The 26,412-nt window shown below is 44.2% G+C and overlaps 2 protein-coding genes across 9 annotated transcripts in view; one reads left to right on the top strand and one right to left on the bottom strand.

The window, feature by feature from the left end:
• Positions 1 to 26,412, bottom strand: part of PSMA4 (proteasome 20S subunit alpha 4) — a 132,946-nt gene that overhangs the window by 78,928 nt on the left and 27,606 nt on the right. The gene's annotated exons all lie outside the window — the stretch shown is intronic.
• The window catches only part of ABLIM2 (actin binding LIM protein family member 2), a 53,454-nt gene continuing 30,556 nt past the window's right edge, over positions 3,515 to 26,412 (top strand). For 7 of the 8 annotated variants that reach the window (XR_013394301.1, XR_013394299.1, XR_013394297.1 and 4 more), the window contains exons 1-9: positions 3,515 to 3,642; positions 9,372 to 9,515; positions 14,751 to 14,934; positions 17,919 to 18,028; positions 19,869 to 19,995; positions 22,168 to 22,261; positions 23,056 to 23,143; positions 24,004 to 24,062; positions 26,065 to 26,148. Coding sequence is in view for 1 of the 8 variants with exons in the window: in XM_028743600.2 (XP_028599433.2) it covers positions 3,627 to 3,642; positions 9,372 to 9,515; positions 14,751 to 14,934; positions 17,919 to 18,028; positions 19,869 to 19,995; positions 22,168 to 22,261; positions 23,056 to 23,143; positions 24,004 to 24,062; positions 26,065 to 26,148 (906 nt within the window). In the remaining 7 variants the exon portion in view is untranslated. The remainder of the gene's footprint in view (positions 3,643 to 9,371; positions 9,516 to 14,750; positions 14,935 to 17,918; positions 18,029 to 19,868; positions 19,996 to 22,167; positions 22,262 to 23,055; positions 23,144 to 24,003; positions 24,063 to 26,064; positions 26,149 to 26,412) is intronic. The other variant, XR_013394298.1, reaches the window with a different exon arrangement.

Here is a 26,412-nt window from a genome sequence, read left to right as displayed (position 1 = left end):
TCAGAACAAATTTCTGATCACTAAGGATTTTAAAGTAATGGGATTATTATAAACTGGTTGACAAACGTGGCCATAATAAAGCAATGTCTACATAGGTCAAAGGAATATCTCAAGACTGCTCATTGCCAGCCCAATATTTGGTCCGTATTCATAATTCCAGCAAGGAAATAGAAGCTAAATAATGCAGCTTGTGATGCAGATTTACATGTCAAACCTACACATTCACTCGTTTACTCCTTCACCAGCTTGACAGAAAGTGCAACAGTCACATTTTAGTTTCTGATCCCAAAGCAAAGCAACAAGCATTCAAGCTAGATATAGGTATGTCTATCCAAGAGAACTCTATAGGATAATCCACATGGTCATTTCCCATGCATTTAATTAATTGATTAAAACCCCACTTTTTCCCCTCAGGGAGCTTCCGGTAGTGTAGACGGTTCTGCCCCTCCCCATTTCATCCCCACAACAGCCCTGTGAGGTAGGCTAGGTTTAGAGGCAATGTCTGGCCCACGGTCACCCAGTGAGCTTCATGGCAGAGTACGGGGACTAGAACCCGGGTCTCCCAAGCCCTAGTCCAACACTCTGCCAACTACACCACACTACTACAATGTGCAGAGCAGGGGGAGAAAACTTCAGGCTAGAGGAATCTGATTTGGCTTTCATGTCCATCAGCCAGAACCAGGTGCAAAATAGTCGTCGTAACAGGGAGACAGATGCAAGGGACAGAGCCCCGCTGAGCCCAGGAATTAGCGATCAGCCCAGAACCAAGTTCACAATGCCACTATTATCTCCTCACCCCAGCAACTTAACGTAGGGAACAACAGAAAAGGTTTTGTTCCTCCTGAGTGAGATGATTCAGACACCAAGTTCTTAATAAAGCACCCAGAAACTTGCTTAAAATAGCCTTTCAGCATAGTCATTGTACAAATTTAGGAATATATATTACGCCTAAGAGCTCAAAATCTTTTTAGAAATGGATTGAGTGAGTGAAGATACTGAAACTTACTTCTGATAAGGCAGAGATACTATCTATTAGCGGTTCTGACAATCTGGGTGAGGATATCGCTGTGCTCTGGGAACGGTTACACTTCTGATGAAGTGCCAGGTGTGCATCTACAGGTATGGCACCGGAGGGTCTTCCCTGGATGTGCTGGTGGAATTGGCAGAAACACAGAGTGCCTTTTGGAGGCTGTGGCCGGTTGCTGGTGGAAACCACAGGAGGGGGGGCGAGTGTCCTCGTGGTCGAATCCTGCTTGGTTTGCCACAGGCAACTGTTCAGTCACTGTGCGAACAGGGTGCTTGGGCCATGGGCGTGATCCAGCAGGCTCTCCTTATGTTCTTATGCAGCTTTTCCTATAGAAGTTGGGCCTCCACCCTCCTCTGGACTAGATTCCCACAACGCTCTCTACCTGGGAACACTTTTTGAAACAGTCTGGAAACTTCAACATGTGCAAAATGGGCCTGCTAGTCTGTTATCTGGCCCTGGAATATAACAGCATATATAACATGGATCCCGTTCCATATGCACAGGATGTACAGAAGCAAAGTTTGATAATTTTAGACTCTGGAGGTGTTAGAGGGTAATATGCAGGGCCTCCCCCTTCTACTTGTGGTCATGGGCCTATAAAGGTTCAAATATTCAAATATGTGAGGTAGTGGAGAATGCTGATCATATTTGAGGGAAAGGTGGAATAACAGCTAATCAGTGCTCAACTGTCGACAAGCCATTGTCCACCACAACAGGTATCAAGTCATCAAGATGTTAAATAGATAATATTCCCAGTGTTCTGCTCCACTCTGTCCCTACTGTCACACTTAAGTGTAACCAAAAGAAGCCAGGATGTGAGGGACAGAGGACTCAGCTACATTGGCAAAGAAAAGGCACTTTATGCGTTCTTTATGCATTCTAACACTGTGACACCAGATGGCGCTGTGGAGTTCCATTTTTGCTAACCCGATTTCTAATACAAAGTTTGCAACGTGTTTAACCGAAACACTTCTTTAATCCAGCCGGAGACTTGCTTTGGTCAACTGCCTCATTCTGCAGATTTTAGTTGCCACGAAAGAACAGCAAATTGTTATTTAATGCATCACTGTTATATTTCTTCTGCCAGAGAGCAGGAGGGATTTTCTCCTCAGGTACCAAAATGAATCAGCCAGCCCTGAGTGAGTAATGTGTACTTTGACATAGGGATGGAATATCCACTGTTCCAGCTCAGGCAGCAAAGCATATTGGACTGAACGTATTGGAGAAGGCTTGGTGAGGAATCAGCATTATATCCCCTTGCATGTCCAAAACGAGACTTGATTTACCCAGATCATACGTTTCCATGACCTGGAGGCTCTTCCCTTTGAGACGCACAAGCATTCTTAACATCAGAGCTTCCCAAACTGTGTGTCACAACACGTACGTGTGTTGGCTGCAGTGTGTAGGTGTGTCGTGCGAACGCTCCCTGCTCTCCTCTGGGGTCTGGAAAGTGCTTTGCCAGTAAAACCGAATTAATGTGTCACGAAATGATGCATGTCTAAAAAGTGTGTCGCCAACATGAAAAGTTGGGAAAGCAAAGGTGTTTATCAGTTACCCCAGGTCAACTCAGCTTTGTGCCATCCCAGATAAAGCCAGTGGACAGACTTCCCCCCACCATGGCATTATATCTGGCCTAGTGCTTCCTTTTTGACAAAGATATTTCACATTTCAATAACTGTCCATATAAATGGTAGGCTCTTCTTCCTGGGCGTTTTTGAAGCTGAGGTTGGCTGGCCATCTATCATGGATGCTTTACAGTGGTACCTCAGGTTACATACGCTTCAGGTTACAGACTCTGCTAACCCAGAAATAGTGCTTCAGGTTAAGAACTTTGCTTCAGGATGAGAACAGAAATCGTGCTCCGGTGGGGCTGCAGCAGCAGGAGGCCCCATTAGCTAAAGTGGCGCTTCAGGTTAAGAACAGTTTCAGGTTAAGTACGGACCTCCGGAACGAATTGAGTACTTAACCCGAGGTACCGCTGTAGTTGAGATTCCTGCCTTGGAGGGGGTTTGGCTAGATGATCCTGGGGGTCCCTTTCAACTCTACAATGTAGGAGTGAAGAAGGAACTGGGCTTCGCGCCCCAAAGCAACCGTCCAGGAAAGAGCGCCCGGCCCAAGGAGACCGTCCCGCGCTCCCAGACACGGGGAATGAAGGTGCGGCGGGGGGGGGGGTGCCCCAAATGCAGCGGCTCCAGCAATTCTTTGGCGAGGTCTTCTCCGCGCGACCAGAAGTGGGCGCCGGGTCGACGACTGCCGCTTTCCCGGCGACATGTCGCCGCCGCAGCCCCGGGCGCTTGGCTCCTCCGGCCCCGGCGGGCTGTAGGCGCTCCGGAGGGCGGCGGCGGCGGCAAAGCGGGGACGGCCGAGAGCGGCGCGCCCGTCCCGGAGCCTCCGCCCCGCCTTCCGCCCCGCCTTCCGCGCCTGCCCAGCCGCGGGGAGGAGGCGGAGGAGGAGGAGGAGGCAGGAGGCCGGCGCCTCGTCCCGCAGGAGAGCCTCGGCCGGAGCCTGGCCAGCCGCGCCACAGGTGCCTGCCTGCCGGGGATGCCCGCGTCGCCAGCCCGGCGGCCGCGGCAGCAACCCAGCGGGGAAGAGGCGCGCCATGAGCACCGGCACAGGTAGGCGGAGGGCTCTGGAGCGGGAAGAGGGCAGCTCGCCTTGGCCGCCGGAGGAAAGCGCCTTCGCCGCGGCGCCCCCGTCACGTCAGAATGCGGCGGGCGGGCGGGCGGGCGGGCTTGGGAGCGAGGCGGCGGAGCATCCTCCGCGGGCGCCCGGGCGAGGCGGGCAGGGTCGCTCCGGGGCTGCAGGCGAGGCGCGCCCGCTTGGCGCATTTGGGGGCCGCGGGGCTCCGGGGCTCTCCGCCTCGCCCCCCCCCCCAGCAGCCCCGGCCAGGCTCCCCGGCTTCAGGGCGGGGCCGCCGCGGTGGCTTTGCTGCAGAGCGAGCCGCGGGGAAGGCGGAGGATGCGCCTGGTTTGCCCTGCCGCTCGGCTCTCGGTCAGGCGGCGGCGTCTTCGTCGCTTTCCACATTTTTGCTGCATTTGGATGGCTGCTTCTGGAGGAAAAGCGGATTATCGATTTTCATGGAAATGAAGGTATCTGCTCTCCAGCGTGAGCGGCGGAAGGCAGTGCTGGCGAAGATGATCGAGGCTGCTACCTGGGGCCGCCAAAAAAGGAGTACAGTGGTACCTCGGGTTAAGTACTCAATTCGTTCCGGAGGTCCGTTCTTAACCTGAAACTGTTCTTAACCTGAAGCACCACTTTAGCTAATGGGGCCTCCCGCTGCTGCCGCGCCACCGGAGCACGATTTCTGTTCTCATCCTGAAGCAAAGTTCTTAACCTGAAACACTATTTGTGGGCTAGCAGAGTCTGTAACCTGAAGCGTCTGTAACCCGAGGTACCACTGTAATGCACTCTTAACTGCTTCCACCCTGCTCCATTTCTCGGGAATTGAGGTCATGTGTTCACTCAAATTCTTACAAATGACATTGCTGATAAAACATGGCATTTTGTGTCCTCCCATTTTTGGTGATTCCCCCACCCCTGACTTTTGAGTCCAATTTTTAAAAATAATAATAAATTATTTCCATGTCACACATCTGACTGGGTTGCCCCAGACAGACTTCCAACAAATTATAAGACCACAGTAAAACATCAAACATTAAAAACTATACAGGGCTGCCTTCAGATGTCTATGGAAAGTCATCTGCAGTACAGTAATTGTTGATCTCCTTGATGGGAGGGTGTTCCACAGGGTGGGTGCCACCACCGAGAAGGCCCTCTGCCTGGTTCCTTTGGACCTCATTTCTTGCAGTGAGGGAACTGCCAGAAGGCCCTTAGAGATGGAGCTCAGTATCAGGGCTGAACAATGTGGGTGGAGATGCTCCTTCAGGTATACAGTACAGGGCCAAGGCCATTTAGGGCTTTAAAGGTCAGCCTTGTGTACAATGGCACAGTGTGGGTTGACAGCACCTGGGTCGGGGCAAGTTTTGTGCACGGCTGGGGCGAGGGCACATGCGCAAATGGTGAACAGAGCCCTCTCCCAACTGGCTCCTTGCCCGCTGCCTCCTCCCACCTCCAACCCACCTGCCGCCACGTCTCAGCTGCCAGGGCTGCATGGTTGTCATGGGGGTGCCTGATTGCGCCCCCTCAAAAATGTGCGCTTAGGGCCATGGGTCCCCCTTGCCTCCCCCACGCTACGCCTCTGCTTGTGTGAACTTGCCGTTGCTTCACCTGGCAGAGAAGTGAAGCGGGCGGCAAAATCCCACCTTCCTGAATGGTTTTGCCTGTCTTTCCTGGTTGTATGGTTGCGATTCCCTGATCTGCACCCGTGGCGCCATTTCAAAAAGCTTTAAATTATGCAGATCAGATATTTGGGAGAAGAAGCAGTATAGTCTGCAGCCTTTCTCAACCTGTGGGTCCCCAGATGTTGTTGAATTACAACTCCCATCACCCTTAGCTAGCAAGGCCAGAGCTCAGGGATGATGGAAGTTGTAGTCCAACAACATCTGGGGACCCGCAGGTTGAGAACCGCTGGAAGCAGGTAGGGTGTTGGACTTGGACCAGGGAGATGTCAGCTCAGATCCTTGTCACCGAGTTTAGATAGATAGATAGATAGATAAATTTATTGTCATTGTCCGTATATACACAGTATACACAACAACGAAAATCAAACACCCACCCAAAGACCGGGTTCACATACACATTTGCACGTATCTCCAACACTCTCATCCTATTCAGACATAATCTATAAAAACATAACATAATCCAGAATATGGATAACTTCTGGCCAGTTTCTGGTTCTCAGTCTAAACAGCTTGTGAGAGGGCTGCTCTGAGATCCTTAGAGGAAAGGTGGGACAAAAATCTGATAGAGGGCTAAATCCAACTCTTACCCTCCTAGCTTCCATGACTTATCCGCTTGTATCTTGCTCCCGTAGCATCGTTCCTCCTTGCTGTTTCTTAAGTTTATTTAATTTTCTGCTTTGTTTTTATGTTAAAGTGCACGTATGCTAATAAAAAACAAATAAAACAAAAATAATAAGTGAGTATTCACATGTGTTGGCCTACTAGTGTGCCTTTCACTCTTCATTTGCAGTGGGAATGGGCATGGAGGAGCATAGTGGGGAAAGTAGTGTTTATGTTGCATGCCGTGTGTGGAACATTCACTTCTTTCTTGCTGGTTGCAGAAGATTCAGCATCACTGAAAGACCCTCATGTGCCAAGAGCAGTGCTGACTACTTAAAATTAGGTGCTGATAGCAGTGATAGCACCAACACAGTACCTTCATGGTTTATTTAACAAATGCCACATTTCACTGCTTGTTCACTTCTAAGGAAACACACTTAAGATCCAGCTGGCAGACTTTGAACTGGAATGCCACAATTATCTATATCTGGTTTATAATATAGCACTAAAATAAGGGCGGTAAAATAAGAGAAAGTAGACATTTACACATCAAGGGGTATATTTGCGTCTCCCAGTGCAACCAACCACATTTGACATCTGCATTAGCAGGAACAGAAGTTATGTTTATCTAGGAGTTTCCTATTGGCCAAGAGCATAACTTTGCATCACCGACCAAGTGTTTGTGGATGAATGAATTCTCTCAAATAGAGAACAGCCTGTATTTTTGAAATTGGAAACCTTGAATAAAATGTGGAACTATTTTCTAGGTCATTTATATGCTCGTCTCCTATCTTTTACCGTTTGGCTCTCAAGAGTTTGCTATTTGTGTTATACAATACTTGGATTTGAAATCCATTTATAAATAGTAAATACTGGAAATGATGGAGCCAAAATTTGGGCGTTAGATGTAATCCTGCATAGCTTTCATGCCGCGCGAGGCACTGGGTCTTGCTCAGCTGGAGGGTGGGAGCTCTTTAAAGAAGCCGAAGGTGCCACAAGCTGTATCGGCCTGGTGATGCAGCTTGCTGCTCTCTCTGTGAGATGAGGGGCAGAGCACGATGGTGGCTTCACCTTCACGATGGAGGTGAAACTGCTGCTGCTGTCCCTCTGCTTCCAGCAGCCCGATACTGAAAGTGGAGCTGGTAGCAGAGGGAAGCCGCCGGGTGAAGCCGCCATCTTGGTCTGCCCCTCATAGCAGTCCTGGGTGGTGTATCAATACATCCCCCAGGCCTAATCTCAACCAACAAAAAGAGAACCAGAAGGTCAAAGGGAGTAATTTGCACTTCAAGGGGAAAACATATTTTTCTCAACCACTTAATAGATATTTCTGGAAAAAATGGATAGAGTGTAAGTTCAGATCTAAAGTGATTGGGCCCAGGTTGCTCAAAGAGATCTTGATGTCTAAGTGTTGATCCTCTACTTCAGTGATTTATTGCTGCGGTCCGTGGTTTTGTTACCTTGAGTTTTGATGTGAAAAAAGTTTTCAAAAAGCATGCAATCCTTGTCCACAGAGTTAAGGCACTGCAAATTGTTCACTGGACCAAACTGCAGTGATTCCAGGGGTCTTCCAGGACGCCAAGATGCAGGACACAGCCCACGTGTGAAGAACACTCTGGATGATATTCTTGGCCCTTGTAGCTAGCATGGGTTGATCCAAAATTTTTATCCCATGGTTATATCAAATGATTGATTTACTGCGCAACCACATTTAGATTTGCTCTCCTTCAAGCATAAACCAGAAGGGAAGTTTCATCTAGGGGTGTGTGATCACCCTCCAGCACATCCCCAGAGTTCAGCCACACTGGTCCCTGGTCAGCCAACCAGACACGAAAGGAGCCAGTCGCCTTAGGCAGATGGGGAGACCCACTCACAACATCTTTCCCCTTGACACACTGCACATGCTGGCATTGGTGGAAAGAGCTGGGAATACTTGCAAACAAAGTACTGTCCGTCAACACCAGGGGTCAGCAAACTTTTTCAGCAGGGGGCCGCTCCACTTGTGGGGGCCGGACCATATTTTGAAAAAAGAAAATGATGCAAGTGCACCACGAGCCCCAGTGGCAGCTTACCTGTGTCTTGCGAGCAGCAGGGGCTGGCGGCGGTGGCAGTGAGATGATGAGCGGCGTGCGAAAGGGCTCCGGAGAGGGGCTGCTTAAAATGGCGCCCGCTCGAGCGCTGCTGCTGCTGCTGCTGGCACAACAAAGCCCAGCCCCGTTCCTCCTCTAGGCAGGGCGGGGAGAAGCCAGGAGGAGGGAGGGAGGGAGGAGGCACTGCCACCATGTGAGGGAAAGAACGCGCACGCTGGTGATCCACACGGTGATTCCTGGACCGTCCGTGGGCCGGATCCAGAAGGCAATTGGACCTGATCCGGCCCGTGGGCCTTACTTTGCCTATCCATGATCGACACCTTAAGCATTGTTTTGGCTGTGCAACACAATAGGAAGGCATGATAAGCGACACAACACAGCTCTGTTTCAGTGGTGGCATCAGAAAAAAATTTTGGGTGGGGCGCAGAAGTGCCAAAGCATATTTCTAGGTGGGGGTGTTGTGTGCCACATATTAAGATCTCTGAAAGGAAAATAACAGTATGTGTTAATGACAGGAGTCCAGCAAATGAGGGGGTAAGTGGGGAGCAAGCTCCTTTTTTGGGGGGGAGCACCTGCCTCCCCTGGCACCATCCATGCTCAGTTTGTGTTCATAAAGGTGGTGAAATCAACCAAGTACTATCATACACAATAACTTCTAAATGAATAATATGGGACAGACTTAAATTAAGGTCAGAAGTATTCCCTTAATATCATTTAATAATGAAAAATAGTTTTGGAAATTGTCTGAATGTGGCCTGCAGTTCTGATAATCCTATTTTAGAAAAGAATAAAGGTCAGGGTAAAGTCTTTCCTTCTCACTTTCAAAAGAAACTTCCTTAAATAAATATATAATTACAAACAGCTAGAATCTATAATTGCAAACAGCTAGAAAAAAATCCAGAACCACTTTCCATAATACTTCCATTGATCATAACTACACAGATTAATAAATTAATTAAAACAAAATTTAAAAATAGAATAAACATGAGATCATTTGATCTGTTGCTGCACACAAATGTCTAATAAATAACAATTCATTGTACTCATCAAATGGATCTGTACTCTGAAGATTGTTGATCCCATATAAATGCAATACTGGTATGTTGTTGGGATCTGATTTTGCTATATAAGCACTGAAGTCACACCAAATGGTGTAAAATATATCTTTTTTTATTTGCTTCCTAAATACTCGCACTTGTAGTCATTAATTTCTCTGGTATTGTACTTGATTGTATGTGCAGATATTTAATCTAGGATCATGTTTGCATGCCACAGTGACGTCACACCACTTTCACATTGGGGCGTGCTCGTTAAAGTTTGCATTGTCCTAACGGGCAGACCCTTTCTTTCTTGCAGCTTCTCAGCCACAGGCTGTGCACAGCCACTTGGAAAAGCCTTCTGGTGCTGCAATCCTCTGCAATAATTGTGGGAATCCATGCAAAGGAGAGGTGCTAAGAGTACAAAAGAAGTATTTCCATATTAAATGTTTTGTTTGCAAAGGTAGGAATTTACTTTTCATATTGTCGGCTATGTATGGGCATGGAAACTTAAAGAGGTGTAAAAAACATTGAGATGGGCAGAGAAATGCACATGCAGTTCTCTTCTGGTATGTTGTAATCCTAGAATAACTTTGCCTGTCTAAAAAGGCACTTTCAGATATTACGCAAAATGCAGTGTTTTTTCTGTGATGGGAGACATCAGTATGCAATACCAGCACCTCTTTTCGTTGTTGTCCATGGCAGCCATTTTGTGCTGGCACCCATGGCACCTTTATCAACTGGCACTTCATTTTGTTTTATTTACAACGATGACAACAAACTGCACACCGGACAAATGCATACACCAGAGCAAACAAAAGAGAAGATAAAAGAAGTGGAGCAGATTGAGAAGATCTGTGATAAAGGTCTACCACTTTTGTAAAAAAATCTAATTAACATCTCAAGCTTTGAGGAGTAGGAAAGTGGTCCTCTAAGATAAATGTTTAACCTTTTCCTTACTTGTGCTTCCCCCTGTCTAGCCTCCCTGCCCCTGCAGAGTGGTACTTCTGCCTGACTGACTGCTGGGTCACAACTTAATGGTTCCAGCTATGGAATCTTTGCAGTCAAGGCCTTGATTCACTCACAGCCCCAGCTTGGCCTTGATAAATGGTCCAGCTTATTTGTTGTAGCAAACAGCCATTTTCCTATGCAGTTCCACGGCTGGTGTCCCTCCCAGACGGAGGTTTTCAGCTCCTGAATATCGCCACGTAGGGCCTCCTCTCATCATTGGCACCATTCCCTTACAACCCATTGATCCAGTAGCCAGCAGCAGTAGGCACTGGTCATAGCACCACATCTTCCAGGTTGGAATGATATTACTACTGGCCCCTGCACCCAACTTGGTAAGAGTGGGAGTTGGCCTTCCATATATAGAAGGACAAATCACAGTTGGCACATGGTAATAACAGCAGGGCTGGGCAACTTAGAACACTCCAGATATTGCTGGAGTTTCAACTCCTGTCTGCTCTGGCCAGCTTGGCCAAGGGACAGGATTGATGGGAGTTGTAGTCCAACAGTATGTGGAGGGTCACAGGCTTCTGTCTTAACTTCTAATAAGTTAGTCTCCATGGAATTTGTATGCCGGCTCAATTTGTATTTTTGTGTGGAATGGGAAAGATGCTAATTTTAAGTAGTTTGTTTTTAAAAATGTCTATGGTACTTAGTAATGTTTTAAAATCCATATTGTTGGTCTGTTAGGTGTAATGTTCTGTTGAGACTGTGGCAGCTGAGGAGAGAGGAAGAATTTAATTCATGCCAACAGTTGCCATAAAGATACGCCCCCATTTTACAGTGGTGCCCATATTTCTAGCCAGTGGTGAACACCCCTGCTTCTGTAGCCCACAACCAGCACAAAAGTCTCCCTTATTGGTGCTGTCGTACCCAAACTCCAAGTGAGGGAAAGAGGCCATTCTCCTCTCCTCCGCTGAAACGAGGGGGGGGGGCAGCTTCTCTCCTGTAAGATGGGGCAAGGATGGCCAGACACTGTCATGCACTTGCATGCTCTTGTCTTTCATCCTCCTCCATGTGACGCGGGTGCCAAGTCACATGGATTTGCACCGTTCTCTCACTCCTGCTGCCTGCAAAACAAAGGAGAGACCACTAGTGAATACTCTCCTCATTTCCAGGAAAAGGGCATCTTCACGTAAACGGAAGATGAAGGTGAATGAGGGCTGGCAGGAATTTATCCACCCAGTGCTTCTTGTTATTCTCTCTCCCCACCCTGGCATTCCTAAGCTCCCCACGGCCCAATTGGGGGTAGAACCACCCCACCCCAACCAAAGTTGGAGTGCAGTAACAAGCTTTGGAAGCATCAGTATTTTCCTTGTTGGTTGGGTTGTTTGGGGTTTGCTTGACTAGTTCAGGTGGCTGCAAAACTTGAGCAGTTCAGAGTTGCTGGTGATCTGCTGAGTGAAGGTGGACATTATTTTCTCTCTCCCACCTGTTCATGAATTAGGAAAGAGGGATGGTGTGAACATTCTGCAGCATTGCTCTATGAGAAATCAGGCTTTGAGCATTAAGCCATATTTCATTTTATTTCATTCAAGATATTTAGCATGGAATCACCATACACCATTCCCTCATGTTTCATGGAGATAGACATTGTAATCCTTCTGCATTTTCCCAGTGCTGCTTCTTTCTTCCCACAGAAAGCCCAACATTTGGGTTTTTTTCTTTTCTTTTCGAAGGACTGAAGAATAGAGTCACTCCACAGGTTAGGAGTTAGGAGTAGACCATTAGGTCTACCCTTCCATCTTTTGTTTTGATAATGGGCAGGTGAACATATCGCAGATCTCCCCACATTTGCAGCAAGCCACATTTTATAACATTTTATATGAGTTGTTTAGATGATCGTAGTCATGAGAAGTACTAAATGGGCGGAAACACTAATGTAAACAATTATTTGCCCTGATCATGATTTTGAAATCATTTCTTCCTACAGAGCACATACAGAGTGCTTTCATCACTGCCAAGTAATTGCAAGAGATGGTAGCTCTGCATCCCCTCCCTTCGTCTCTTAACACTGCAATCCTATGCATGTTTATTCAGAAGAACATCCTATTGTGTGCAATCAGACTCACATTTTCCATAGGTCAGCAGCTGTTCTTGAGTAGTTTGTGGTAGTATTGGACTTCACTGCTGCTATGCTAATATGATTAGCTACCAAAACCAGGTGCAGTTTGTGCATCAGCAGGGTGACTTCAAACTTTTGCAGACTTTTTTGCTTTGTTTTTCTCAGCTTCAAATTAGTTGATGTGTTCCTTCTCATACAATGCACATTGATTATTTCAGGAGCTAGCAGGGCAGTAAAGTTTTCATATTCCTTATGCTTCTAGACAACTATTAGTCAACTCATGGCAAACAGGAGAATGTTGATGTGCAGCCTGATGGCAATCTGCAATCAATTCTTATTATTGACTTTTTATAGTAGGTTATTATAATAAATAGTAATTGAGAGGAAGAAGTAAATGGCGATTAACAGAGATTGCAGGGCAGGCACTTTGGTGTTTCAGGGATTTGGTTTGGCATTTCGCTCACAACAATCATAGCTTTGAATGGTACATCATGCTTACTGTTGTACACACTGAATCCAGGCTGACCAGGCCTCTCTTAGAGCAAAATAGATACTCTGTCATCTCTTCAATGACAGGGATATGATAGAGTGAATTTCCTAGATTTTACTCATCTCTTCATGTGCCTGAATGAATTTGCCTTGCCTGAATCCCCCAAATGAATATTTTTCCATTAGTTTTGATATTCTTTATTGCTGGTATATGCCAGGGTGGTTTTTTTTTTTAAAGGACACCTCCAACCCCCTAAAACAGTCACTGGGTGGCTATGGAAAGAATGAAAAAAGAAAGCAATCTCAAAGGCCTCTGTAACTGGATAGTTAGAGCCACTGTGGTTGCTAGCTCATTGCTTCTGGGAGAATGGAAGCAGTTTCTCACACTGGGCGACCCCAAATGTCAGCCTTGGGCCTCAATTTACACATGGCATAGGAGACCTGTGATCTTCTTCAATGCAGTTTTCTTCTTCAACACAGCAGTGTTTGGCTGCTAATCTGATAATAGAGATGTTTAGCCCTTTCCCCAGTCTAAATTGCTGTATCCTCTGCTGAAGGTCCCATTAGTCTTGCCTGGTTTGGGGAAATGTTGAGTACAGTATTCCCCCACAGTGAGAATGCTTATATGTAAAAAGCACACGTACTACTTGTGTGAACACTGTAATGGAGCTGTCAAAAATGCAGGGAAAGGAGCTGTGATCTTGTGTGAGCTCACAGCTCTCAGGCTATACTGCTCACATGAGTAGACCACATGCATGTGCAGACAAGTTGGCTGATAGCGTTATTATCAGAACCAACTGAGAAAATTCTAAGACTGGAAACAAACTATTCCATAGTTAACAGAAAGAAAGAAGAAGGAATATGCTAAGCCATGTGTGAGTTAATAACAGGAGTTGGTATATACCAGATCAACTCCGCTTGCTAGTCTATAAATAAATTTGCTAAAAGCTACTGTGTGTAATCTGAGAGAGCCTGCATAAGAACATAGCGTAAAGTAAGGGTGTTTCAGATTACACAGGGAGGAGGTGCCATTTGCAGGACACCAGCCAGAGGATGAGTTATTCAGTGATTTATAATATGCTCTTTGTTTAAAACCAGTCTCAGAGTGAGCTACTGTATAAAAGTATATAATGCATTCAAAAAAATCCTTAAAAAACCCAAACCACAGCAGCAGTAAATCGGATTATATCACAGTGCTGTGGGAGCAATAAAACATCTCCTCCACTCAACTTATCAAATGGCTCAGTAAATAAATAGGCATTTACACCCATCAGGGTTGGCGCCAGCCGAATCTGTGATGGGAGGGCATTCCACAATTGGAGTGCCACCACAGCAAACACCCCCTCGTGAGATGAAGCAAAGATGAAACATTTTCCTGGGAGTTTACCTGCCTGAAAAGGCACAGATGGAAAAGTCCTTAAAAAAAATTCCAGCAACATGCCATGTGCTAAAATCCATTGCAGGGATTCAGTTCTTTATCACTGTTTGAGTATATTGAGTCTTCAGTATATCCAAAACAGATAACCAGTACATGTCCTGTCACAGTTTATATTTCATTTATCACTATGTGCCAGAGTTTCTTTATTTTGGGACAAGTCCAGAAAATACGTTTTATATCAGCATTATTCATTCTACAATGAGTTACGCTGTACCTGTAAAAGGTATAAAGACCTTTAGGCATCTAGTGAGGGGGAAAAAGCCATGTACAGCTTAAAATAACTCAATAAGTGATGCTCTGCCTTCTTAGGGATGGAGTTTCTTTTGTCTTTTTTTTTTTAAATAAATTTTTATTGTATTTTCATAAACAAAGCCAGAAATGTAGACATATAAGAAAAAGAAAAAAGCGAAGAAAGAAAAAGGAAAAAATTGAAAAAATCAACCTTCCATATCATTTTTACAAATCCAACTGGACCTCCCCACATCTCCCGAACCCTGCGTTCTTTACAATAAAGATATCAGCAAATTGTTACCTTATTTCATACCTTACTGTATCTTTCAAATACTATGTTTCTAAATCCAAAATACTATTTCTCAGTTACTTGTACCTTAAGATAAACATAATAAAGTTATTTTAAATTTCCACCTTGTCTTGATGGAGTTTCTTTTGTCATCTATTGTGTCGTGTTTTGCCCACAGCATGCGGATGTGACTTGGCTCAAGGAGGATTTTTTGTAAGACAAGGAGACTATATCTGTACTTTGGACTATCAGCGCCTCTATGGGACACGGTGCTTCAGCTGTGATCAGTTTATTGAGGGAGAAGTGGTTTCAGCACTGGGGAAAACCTACCATCCAAATTGTTTTGTGTGTGTAGCTTGCAGGTGAGTTTATTTCTCTGAAGCTTTAACGTCTACCTTTATTTTTAAAAAATGAGATGGTGAGAATTGACCTAGTTCAATTCCAGGAATGCTTCTGTTCACCAGATTTCCTCTCTTGACAGCTGTTGGACTTTTTGCTCCAGGAGCTGTTCCAGGTGCCCTTGGCCCAACTAAGAACCTGCCATTCTCCAGTGGGTCCTAGGATCTCTGGAGGCTTCCTTGACACTGCAGGCCTTGCGGTGTGTGAAAGTCCTACATTGGCTCCCAGTACGTTTCCGAGCACAATTCAAAGTGTTGGTGCTGACCTTTAAAGCCCTAAACGGCCTCGGTCCTGTATACCTGAAGGAGCGTCTCCACCCCCATCGTTCTGCCTGGACACTGAGGTCCAGCGCTGAGGGCCTTCTGGCGGTTCCCTCACTGCGAGAAGTGAGATTACAGGGAACCAGGCAGAGGGCCTTCTCGGTGGCGGTGCCCGCCCTGTGGAACACCCTCCTATCAGATGTCAAGGAAATAAGCAATTATCTGACTTTTAGAAGACATCTGACAGCAGCCCTGTTTAGGGAGGTTTTTAATGTTAAATGTTTTATTATGTTTTTAATATTCTGCTGGCAAGAAGAAGAAGAAGCGGTGGCGGCGGCGGCAGCAGCAGCTAGTGTGGCTTCCCTGCCCAGGAGGCATCTCCATATGTCCATTAAGGTCTCTGGAGATATTGCAGGTGTCATGGACAATGCTGGAGATACAGTGGTACTTTGGTTTGCAACCGCTTTGGACTACAACCAAGTCAAACCTGGAAGTGCGTGTCCCTTTTTTTTTGGATTACAACCCATTTTGGGGGGGAGGCCCCATTGGTGAAAGCGCCCCTTGGGTTACAACCTGTTTTGGTTTACAACCGGACCTTTGGAACAGATTATTGTTGTAAACCAAGGTACCACTGTATGTCGAGTGACAGCCTCAGACGACGCAGGAAGTTTCTGCTCATGCCTGCCTCCATGCTGTATCTTCAGGGATCATGACACTCACTCATGCACTTGTGAAATGTGCATAGGTTTTCACCAGTTTTTATGTATTTACTGTATTTATAGCCAACCTTTTCTTCAAGTAGCTTAAGGTGGAATAAATAGGTCTCACCTTCTCCTTTAATCCCCACAACAGCCCTGTGAGGTAAATTAAGCTGAGAGGCAGTGAGCAGCCCAAGGTCACTCAGTGAGCTTCATAGCCAGGTGGGGATTTAAAGCCTCCTCTCCCAGATTTAAATCCAGGTTTAGTCTTGACACTAACCACAACACCACACTATTTTAAATGGCTTTATTGGGGTACCAAAGATACTTTGTCTGTTGGCCGTGAGCCTCCTTAAAGAAACATGATTTATCTTTCTGTGCTTCATTGCTCTCAACGCTCACAATACAATGCTTTCTTGAGGGGAAATCTTGTATGAGCAATCTCCATTCGAAGTTTTCTCATTGAGATAATCTGAGACACAAGAGACTATCTAGCTATCTAGCAATTGTATCAAATGGGACTATGATGTTGGAAACATGATTTGTCTGCTTGCTTCATTCAAAGTTGGCTTTGTCAATGGAATCCAAGATGGCTGCCATGAATTAATGTTTTGGTTAATATTCCATCCCCACTGGTTTTAGTCAGATATTGGAATCAGAGTTTCTGTGTGCATTATTTGATTGCCTGCATTACTTTTCTGACATGGTTAGGCTCCCTCTAAAAACCACATTTTTTCTGCCTGTGGCAATGAGATTTCTATAGGATCCTTTCACCATTCTTGATCACCCTGCTGTTATACTGAGAGGGATAAAACTTGGTTTTTGAGTTCTATGAAGCTGCTGGTCACTTCTAGAAAGTGAATATTGTAGAATACGCAATGGATACTTAAGTATGTCTGTGGAAGAACAATTAGATGATGGACTGAGCAGTGAAAAGAGCAGAGAGAGCCACACTTCCCCTTAAGTCTGTACCTCTTTGCCACATTTTTAGTTTGGTTTGGAGCTGGGTGTTCCCACTTTTGATCTTTGCCTCATATTTTACTTGGTGAAAGACCCCTTAAACCCTGTGTTTTCCCATTCATTCTTCCTATAATCAATAGTCAACTTTTCGTTTTGTCTCCAGCTCCACCCACCTGTGGAAAAGAGTCAGAGAATCAGAAGACCAGATAATCAGAAAACCACATGATCAAAAAACCATAGAATCCGAAAACAATCATTTTGATGTATAGAAAATGAGTCATTACTTCCCCCAACACAGTTCCCAGGAAGACACATCAGGAGCTATTTTAGGACCAGTTCAGATGAGGAACAAGTTTTCATTTTGGTTTTCCACAGTTAGATGTCTGTTCCAGTTCAGCAATAAGCAGCAGTTTCCCTGGGGAAATTGGTGGGACCCCGAGCGGGGGGGGGGGGGGCCCTCTCAGACCTCTGATGCATAATACTAGAAATCATGTGACAAATGCAGATGTGAACGGGCCCTTAGATGAGGGAGAAAGAACAAACAGAATCCTTCCGTTGCAGGATGGAGAGTGAGGTAGGAGCATCTGTGGAGGGAGTGTTTGCTAGGGTGGAGATGCATTGGCAACAGAGGCTGAACTACAATGTGGCTCTTGTATATTTTGCTGGGATATGGCTCATCCAGCCAGTTCTAAATAGGTTCAGCCCAGTATGCCTTGGTTTGTATGTTCTGTTATCAGTCAATTTCTTGTTTCAGAAAAAAGCTCTGCAAAAGGATGATGTGTATTTTGAGAAGAATATTTTTTAAGCTGCTATGGTACCTCGGTTCTTTCCCAAAGGGAAGTAAGCATTCTTCTTCAATGGCGCCTCTTAAATGCTGAGCTTTCAAGTCACTGGTCAGATTTGCCAGCTGGAAATGAATGATAAAAGAGCTGAAACTAAGTAAAGGAGTCCCTTTTATAAAAATAGAAATGCAGTTGAAACATTGCAAGGTTCTTCATTTTCTAATGCATTTGATTTCTTTTGCTGCAGGCAACCTTTTCCTCCTGGGGACCGTGTAACTTTCAATGGCAAAGACTGTATCTGTCAGAAATGCTCTCTGCCACCTGCTGGAAGCAACAGCAATTTTCCAGTCCTCCGAAGTAAGAGCAGATTTAAAAAATTATATGACTGAGCTTTTGAAAAATGGTTTTCCCCCAAATTTCGCTAATATTCATTTCTTCAGTCTCCAGTTTCATGTTAAATAGTTCCATGAATGTGCTCTGAATATTTTAATATTAACTGACTATTCATCATATATTTGATTTCTCTATTTCATATCCAGTGCTTTGATTTCAGTAGTTAATATTTGGTAGCTAGTATTTGATAATATGTGACAGCTGGAATATTTAGCTTTTGACAGGATTTAACCATCGACGTGCAATGATATCTGATAGCTTTTGATGCCATGCAGCACTGTTTCGCAATCTATATGGTTTCATGCATGAGATGCCAAGATCAAATCAATCAAGAGAAGTCTCAAATCTTAACGGATAAAGTTAATAAATCTTGTGTGGCAAAATGTGAATTTCTGTTAAAGTTTGAATATTTGTGAATATTGATGTCAGCATTATTTGTTTAAACAAAAAATCAATGGTAAAATGAAACTGGGAGTCTCAGAACTTTCATCTTTTATCTAAACTATTCATTTATTTATTACTTTTCTTCCCCAATTTTTCCTCCAAAGAGGAATGTGGTTCTCCCCTCGCCCCCCCTCAACACAGCAACCTGTAACTGAGAGATAAGGGCAGGGCCCATGTCAAGTTCTGCCACTAAGGAGTGATTTGAGTCTGAAGCCCAACAATCCCCTCAGTGGTGTGTGTTTTATATTTCAAAAAAGGCAGAACACATCGTATCAAGAATGGCCTTGGATCTGTATTAACACATTAACAAGACTGGCTGCATCAGCATTATAGTATAAGTTTTTGAAATATAGGGGTACCTGGCTTCATCATAGATTTCATTGTATTTATCTGTCTCTGGGATATAAGCTGGAAATGTTAGCACATATTTGGTTCTGCCCTGTCATGCAGGATTTTGAAGAGAGCACTTTAGTTTAATTCATGAAAGATGGGACATTTTATACTTTTTGAACCTACAAAGGTAACATTACTTTAAATATGATGTTGAAATAGCGGCCGTTTTTTGACAGCTGCAAAAACTTTGCATTGTGGCCCCAGTGCTCCAGCTGCAGCATCACTATTCTCTGATTAGTTTAGAATAAATGTAGGTAGGCAAAATAGGCTTTTTTCTTTAAAAAATCTCTTTATGGATACATACGGATAAATTAACTTGTTTTTAATGTGTTTTGGAAATTTCAGGATGTTGCAGTTCTTTGCATAGCTTTTATTTAATCTGGTGTTTTATTATTTGTATTGAAAATTAATTTTAAAATGCCAAGCATAAATTAGATAATGCAAACCACATTTGCTCAAGGCAGGCAATCTGCTGACGCAAGTAAGAAGTGGGCAGCAAAGCAAGTGCAGCCTCTGTTGGTTTTAGCTGGGCTGAGCACGTGAGTGAATGTGTTAGAAATAAATCTGCAAAAGACACAGCACAAATCCCTGCCTCCCAAATCCAGGCTGTTAAATAGAAGCATTAGAAAGATGGAAAGAATCAATGAAGTCACGTCTTCATCTCTCTCTGGCAAAGAAATGCCCAAATAGTAAAACTAGACAAAATGCTTGCATCCTACGAACAAAATACAACTATCAATTTGAATGGGGGCAGAATTTAGAGATATAATGTGTTTGTATATTTTTCCTGAAATTTCCCAAATGCCCTAGTATTTATCATTATTCTGAAACCTGGCCATGGCTGTGTATCCTGAGTACATGTCCAAAACCCAGGGGATGCATTTGTTTTTCTACAGCCTCTTAAATGACTCATAAAATATATTGCTTACATTTCAAAGTCATTTGTGCCTTCTTCTTCTTTTTGCAGATTGTGGGAATTGTGGCTCTGAAATAAAAAATGGACAGTCTTTGGTTGCTTTGGACAAACACTGGCACTTGTCCTGTTTTAAGTGCAAGATATGTGGCAAACTTCTGAATGCTGAATATATCAGCAAGTATGTTGGATAGAGTGGATCCATCTTCTCTTAAGACACTTTTCAGTGCTATGTTGTCAAAATGTGTTTTGTTGGCATGATGTGATGAATGACTCTGTGGAATGTCAAACACTTTTCACTAGGCAGGCCTAGTGAACAAAGGACACACTAAGTCTCATGGAACGCCTGCCTGATTTCCTCTGTCATTTCTTAACATGCCTTGGACTTCCCATAATTTTGTGACTATTTGAGTGTTTTTACCCTATTCCAGAGACTTACGTGGCTTTCACAGTGCACACATCCTTCCTGCTAGCTTGCCTACTCACAACTGAATGGGGAAGCTAGCTCCAGAATCTCTCAATGCCATGTTAACTCCCCACCCACCCTACCTACAGCTGCTGCTGCTAAATGCCAGGTCAGTTATTAATAAAACAGCTTTAATCCAGGACATGGTCCTGGATGAAGAGGTTGACCTAGTTTGTATCATCAAGACCTGACAGAACGAGGCATCCAATCCTGTCTTAGTACACCTTTTTCTAGCTAAGTGATCAGCACCAACCTGACAATTGCAGAATTGGAAGTGACCTTGTCAGGCATGTACCAACCCCTTAGTCAATGCAGGACGTACAATGCAGGACCCAACTACAGGTTACTTGACCGGTGGCTGACCAGCCTCTGCTTCAGCACCTCCAACAGAGGAGAGCCCACCATCTCCCAAGCAGTTTCTTCCCCACAATTTCCACTCATTAGGTCTAGTCCTGCCATCAGGAACAACAGAACAGACCTACCCTATTTTCTGAATGACAGCCCTTCAGCTATCTGAAGACGGCTCTCATCTTTCTCCTTAATATTTCCTTCTCCAAGCTAAACATATCCAACTCTAATCATTCATCATAGACCCCTCATCTTCCTGGTTACTCTCCCCTAGACATCCTCCAGTTGATCAGTGCCCTTTTACAAATGTGGCATTTAGAATGGGAGGGTAAAATGGCAGCAATACATAGAACTGCTACCACCTTTGCCATGCATTCCATCCAGCAGCTGGAAAATGAATTCAGACTTGGGATTCCGGTGGAGTCTCACTTTCCCTAGATCAGGCATAGGCAAACTTGGCCCTCTAGATGTTTGGGGACTACAGCTCCCATCATCCCTGACCACTGGTCCTGTTAGCTAGGGGTAATGGGAGTTGTAGTCCCAAAACATCTGGAGGGCCAAATTTGCCTATACCTGCCATAGATCATGTATGACTTGCATGTAGGGCATTTACGTATTGACTTGAGTAGGGCTCAACTTTTAGCCCTGTTGCTGACACAGCAGCTTTTCCCTTATTTGTCATTTTCATTACCTGGTGAAGTTGCGATCATCGGTCTTTGTAACTGCGTGAGGAACACATTAAGATGGTCTGGCCCAGGAGGCAGGATATAAAATGACTACAGCTTTCTTCAAAAAGACTAGGATGCTATAAGCAGCAGTTTCACAAACTAGTGGTTGCATTGCTTACAGTTGTATTCAACTAAGTCTTACTCACCCATTGAACTTAAGGAACCTAAGTTAGGGCTCATCTACACTTCTAGAAATCTAGCAATGGGTCTGAAAGATTTTAGTTTTGTCCCATTGCTTCCCCCAGGAAACCTGCTGTTTACTGCTAAATCACAACTAACAATAATCTGCAAAAAATCTGATGGAGCTTTGTCTTGATTCAGTTGTAAACAGCAGGTTTTCCCAGGGGAAGTGACAGGACAAAAGAAGAAGAAAGAAATCATGGGGCAAAGGAAATGTGGGTGATATCTTATACTCCTGTCCATTAACTTGAATGGGTCTAATCTGTGAATAATGAGCATTGGATACCACCCAAAGTATTGAGCCAGTGCAGTGCATTAATGCATTTGAAGTATACGGTAAAAGGTTACTTTACAACCCTCACAGCTGAACAGTTAATCGTCAGTAGATTAATTGATTCATTATGCATAATAATGTGCTGCAGAAAAGTTGGGCAGTTTATTTCATTTGTAGTCTTTGATGGCATGGTGTTATTAAATCAACCTGGGACACATAACTTTGCTTCTTATCAACTGAGCCACACCTAGGGAACTGCTAGGACTCCCTATAAATACAATTATAAAATGTTCCAACTAAATCATCAGTTTTGACATTTGTAGTTGAAATGATCCATGGATATCATCTTTCTTCTAGAGATGGTGTTCCATATTGTGAAATGGACTATCATGCTAAATTTGGAATAAGATGTGACAATTGTGAAAAGTACATCACAGGAAGAGTTCTGGAGGTAAGGCAACTCTCTGCCCTTAATGTCTGTGTCCTAAGAAGAAACTCCCTGAGAACTAACCTTTGATTCATGAGCTACAACAGGCTTCCTCAACCTCGGCCCTCCAGATGTTTTTGGCCTAAAACTCCCATGATCCCTAGCTAGCAGGACCAGTGGTCAGGGTGATGGGAATTGTAGTTTCAAAACATCTAATGGACCGAGGTTGAGGAAGCTTGAGTTACAAGAACTGAAACACTTATATTTTGTCAGTCTTTGACACTCGCTTTCCGGAAACTGGTATTTCCTTACCCCTCAAGCATCAACTTGCTCAAATGCCTACTTTAAAATGACTTGCCTGAGAGAGCCGGTGTGGTGTAGTGGTTAAGAGCGGTGGACTCGTAATCTGGTGCACCGGGTTCACGTCTCTGCTCCTCCACATGCAGCTGCTGGGTGACCTTAGGCTAGTCACACTTCTCTGAAGTCTCTCAGCCCCACTCACCTCACAGAGTGTTTGTTGTGGGGGAGGAAGGAAAAGGAGAATGTCAGCCGCTTTGAGACTCCTTCGGGTAGTGATAAAGCGGGATATCAAATCCAAACTCATCTTCTAAAAAAATAAAAGTAAAATAAAATTAAAATAAATGCCTTGCATGCTTCACTGGGGATTACACATGACATATTCTTTCAGTTTCATAGGTTGAAGTGGAGGTGACTGCTTTAACTAGCACCCCCTCCTTTAGCCTTCTCTCAACTACAGAGTGATCTGGATGTAGTAGTTGCCAACACCTTCATCTTTATTCTCTTTTGTCTCCCAACAGGCTGGAGAAAAACACTATCACCCAACTTGTGCACTGTGTATCAAGTGCAACCAGATGTTTGCAGAAGGAGAAGAGATGTATCTTCAAGGTAAAGGAAAAGCAGATTGGAATTACTGGCACTGCTGAGCTTTATTCATAGAGAAACAGCCAGCATTGTTGTAACTGGTTTTGTTTTTATTGGGGATTTGCTATGATAGGCAGAGCACTATGGTCTTAGTTTAGAGGAGATGTAAATGTCCAAGATGCAGCATTTTTAAAGAAATTTTGCAGTTCAGAATATGGTTGCTTATCTGTAGCTTTGTGATATCTGTACACCCGTTTATGTCTTGAGCTATGGGTAGTGTAAAATGATAGCTACATTGTCTACACTTGGAATTGCTTAAAGAATTCAACTAGAGTAGGAGGAGTCACCACTAATTCTGCATCTAATTTAGTATACTGGTTAATCTAATCTTGATTCTAGCCATTTTTAAAGTATTGTGTCTTGAACATACCACATATGTTTTTTACCATACCTCCTCTAAACTAAAGCACTTCACATATAAAGCATGGCTTTGCACAATCTTTTTCACTCAATCTGGACTCATCTAGACTTGCATTTATCCTGTGGTGTCTAGGCACAGTCCAAGAGGATTTTCTTTTGACCCACTGCTTTCCCTGGAAAAAAATCTTGTTTACTGCTGAATCGGAACAAACATCAATCAGGTTTTCTCTGGGTTGACATTTGTTGCAATTCAGCGGGTTTTCATTGGGAAAGCAAGGGAACAAAACCTCCCTGGACTTGTGACTTTAAACCATGGGACAAATGGAAAAAAACCATGGAACAAACAGAAATCTGAATGAGCCCTTTCTCTCTCTCTCTCTCTCTCTCACCAGTAAATAGAGCATTTCGGGGAAAACTGTTAGAAATATCAGGAATTAACTAGAGTGCTGACTTTTTATTTTCAGGGGCTTCCATCTGGCATCCCGCCTGCAGACAGGCAGCCAAAGCTGAAGAAAAAGCCAAGGTAAAACCCTTCCCAGTTCAAATGTGCTCCATTGATTGTCATAAACAACCAGGCTATTAGAATTCTTTAGCCTCTGCAATTCTGTATGTCAGAAACCAACCTGTGAATTTTAGGGGGAAATGCAGGGGGGTGCAGTTGAGGGTTTTTTCTGTTAAGTTTTCCATTAGAAAGAGATCACTTATTAAATATTTCAGAATGGTGAGGGAAATAATTTTTGAAATGTTTTAGAAATAAAATACTTCTATACCTGGAGCAGCGTCTCCACCTCCGTCGCCTGGACACTGAGGTCTAGCTCTGAGGGCCTTCCCGGTGGTGGCACCCACACTGTGGAATGCCCTCCCATTAGATGTCAAGGAGATGAGTAAATAGACATCATTTAGAAGACATCTGAAGGCAGCCCTGTATCATGAAGTTTTTAATGTTGAATGTTTTATTATGCTTCTATACAGTCATACCTCGGGTTGAAGTAGCTTCGGGTTGAGCATTTTCGGGTTGGGCTCTGCAAGTAATGCATTACTTCCGGGTTTCGCTGCTCGCGCATGCACAGACACTCAAAATGAAGTCATGCGCATGCACGGAAGCCGCGAATTGCGACACGCGCAGACGCGGGTTGCGTTCGCTTCAGGATGCGAACAGGGCTCCAGAACGGATCCCGTTTGCATCCAGAGGTACCACTGTATTTGTTGAAAGCCGCCCAGATTGACTAGGGCAACCCAGTTAGATGGGTGGGATACTATTGTTATTATCATGACAACCATTTAAACTGTCAAAAAAAACTTACAGTTCTGAAGCAATTGAGTATTTACCTAATATTTTCAGGATAAAGCAAGAGGCCAGGTCTAACTCCTGTCAGGCTGCCAGTATTAAATTGTTCTGTTAAGAGTTCTCTTAACAAGTAAGAGGGAAAGCAGTCCTGCATGGACAGTAGGTTACCTCATTTCCAGGCAGACAGAACTGAACACAATACTGGAAAAAATCGGTAATTTTCATTTTCCAAAGCTAAGATCACATGTTTTCAGTAATGGATAAATATCCTAAATCAGCAAATGATTTCCCAAATTATCACATGCCCACATGAAGAAAAGGAGGAGGAGAAAACATCTGCACAATTAAGCTGCTAGCACAGAAAGGAGGAGTTTGCAAAATGGCCCAGTAACATGTATTACAGCAGTGCTGAACTAAGGAATTATGATAAGCAATAGCACATGAATAACAAACCAGTAAAAGGGTTCTCCATCTAAATGGAAGGGTGGGTGTGTAGTGGGAGCAGGTGGCGCTGTGGTCTAAACCACTGAGCCTCTTGGGGTTACCAATTGGAAGGTCAGCGGTTCAAATCCCTGCGATGGGGTTGCTCTGTCCCAGCTCCTGCCAACCTAGCAGTTCGAAAGCACATCAGAGTGCAAGTAGATAAATAGGTGCTGTTGCAGCGGGAAGGTAAATGGTGTTTCCATGTACTCTGGCTTCCATCATGGTGTCCCCACCAGAAGTGGTTTAGTCCTGCTGGCCACATGACCCGAAAAGCTGTCTGTGGACAAAAACTGACTCCCTCGGCCTGAAAGCGAGATGAGCGCCGCACCCCATAGTTGCCTTTGACTGGACTTAACTGTCCAGGGGTCATTTATACCCTTACCTATATGTATATACGCAATTGCTTCAAACCAGGGGTGGGAAAGCTGTGGCCCTCTAGATGTTGCTGGACTCAGCTGCCCCCATTCCTTGGCACGGCCAGTGCTGACTGGAATAATGGGGGGTTTGGGCCCACAACAATTGGGGGACCACACATTTCCCACAACAAAATTTCAGTTTAGCATTACATTGCAGTTTTATTGAAACTCAGAACTGGGATGAAATGCTAAACTCAAATTCTAGGCTTGTGCAGATAAATAATTTTCAACAGGGCAGGGGTTTTCGAACTGTTACTTTTTGAATTGAGGTACAAAACATTTTATTTTATGTTTTCCTTTAATAATTACTCAACAATACTCATCTTACATGTTTTCAGTTCCAGGAAACTAGAACATCATCTGAGAGTATAATTTCAGTACCTGCTTCAAATACTTCAGGTTCCCCAAGTCGAGTGATTTATGTAAGTACTTTCATTACAGGGGGAAATTACTAAGAAAATCATTGATAGCAATGAAGAGCAGACAGGAGGGAATTAGTTTTGAAAGCAAATATTAAGAAACAATAATATGCAAATATTATTACTGTGTCTGTCTACAGAAATACAATCAAGCAGGTCTCCGACCATCATAGTTTCTGTTTTTGACTGTCATAATTGCTTGTTATTCCCATCTAGACAACACCAGTTTCTAGGCAATGACTCAGTGTCCCAATAGTTACCGGTATC

Source organism: Podarcis muralis, chromosome 9 (assembly GCF_964188315.1).
Source record: "Podarcis muralis chromosome 9, rPodMur119.hap1.1, whole genome shotgun sequence".
In the NCBI taxonomy this organism is placed as follows: domain Eukaryota; kingdom Metazoa; phylum Chordata; class Lepidosauria; order Squamata; family Lacertidae; genus Podarcis; species Podarcis muralis.
The sequence above is the reverse complement of the archived record's forward strand: the minus strand, read 5'-3'. Positions and strand labels throughout refer to the sequence as shown.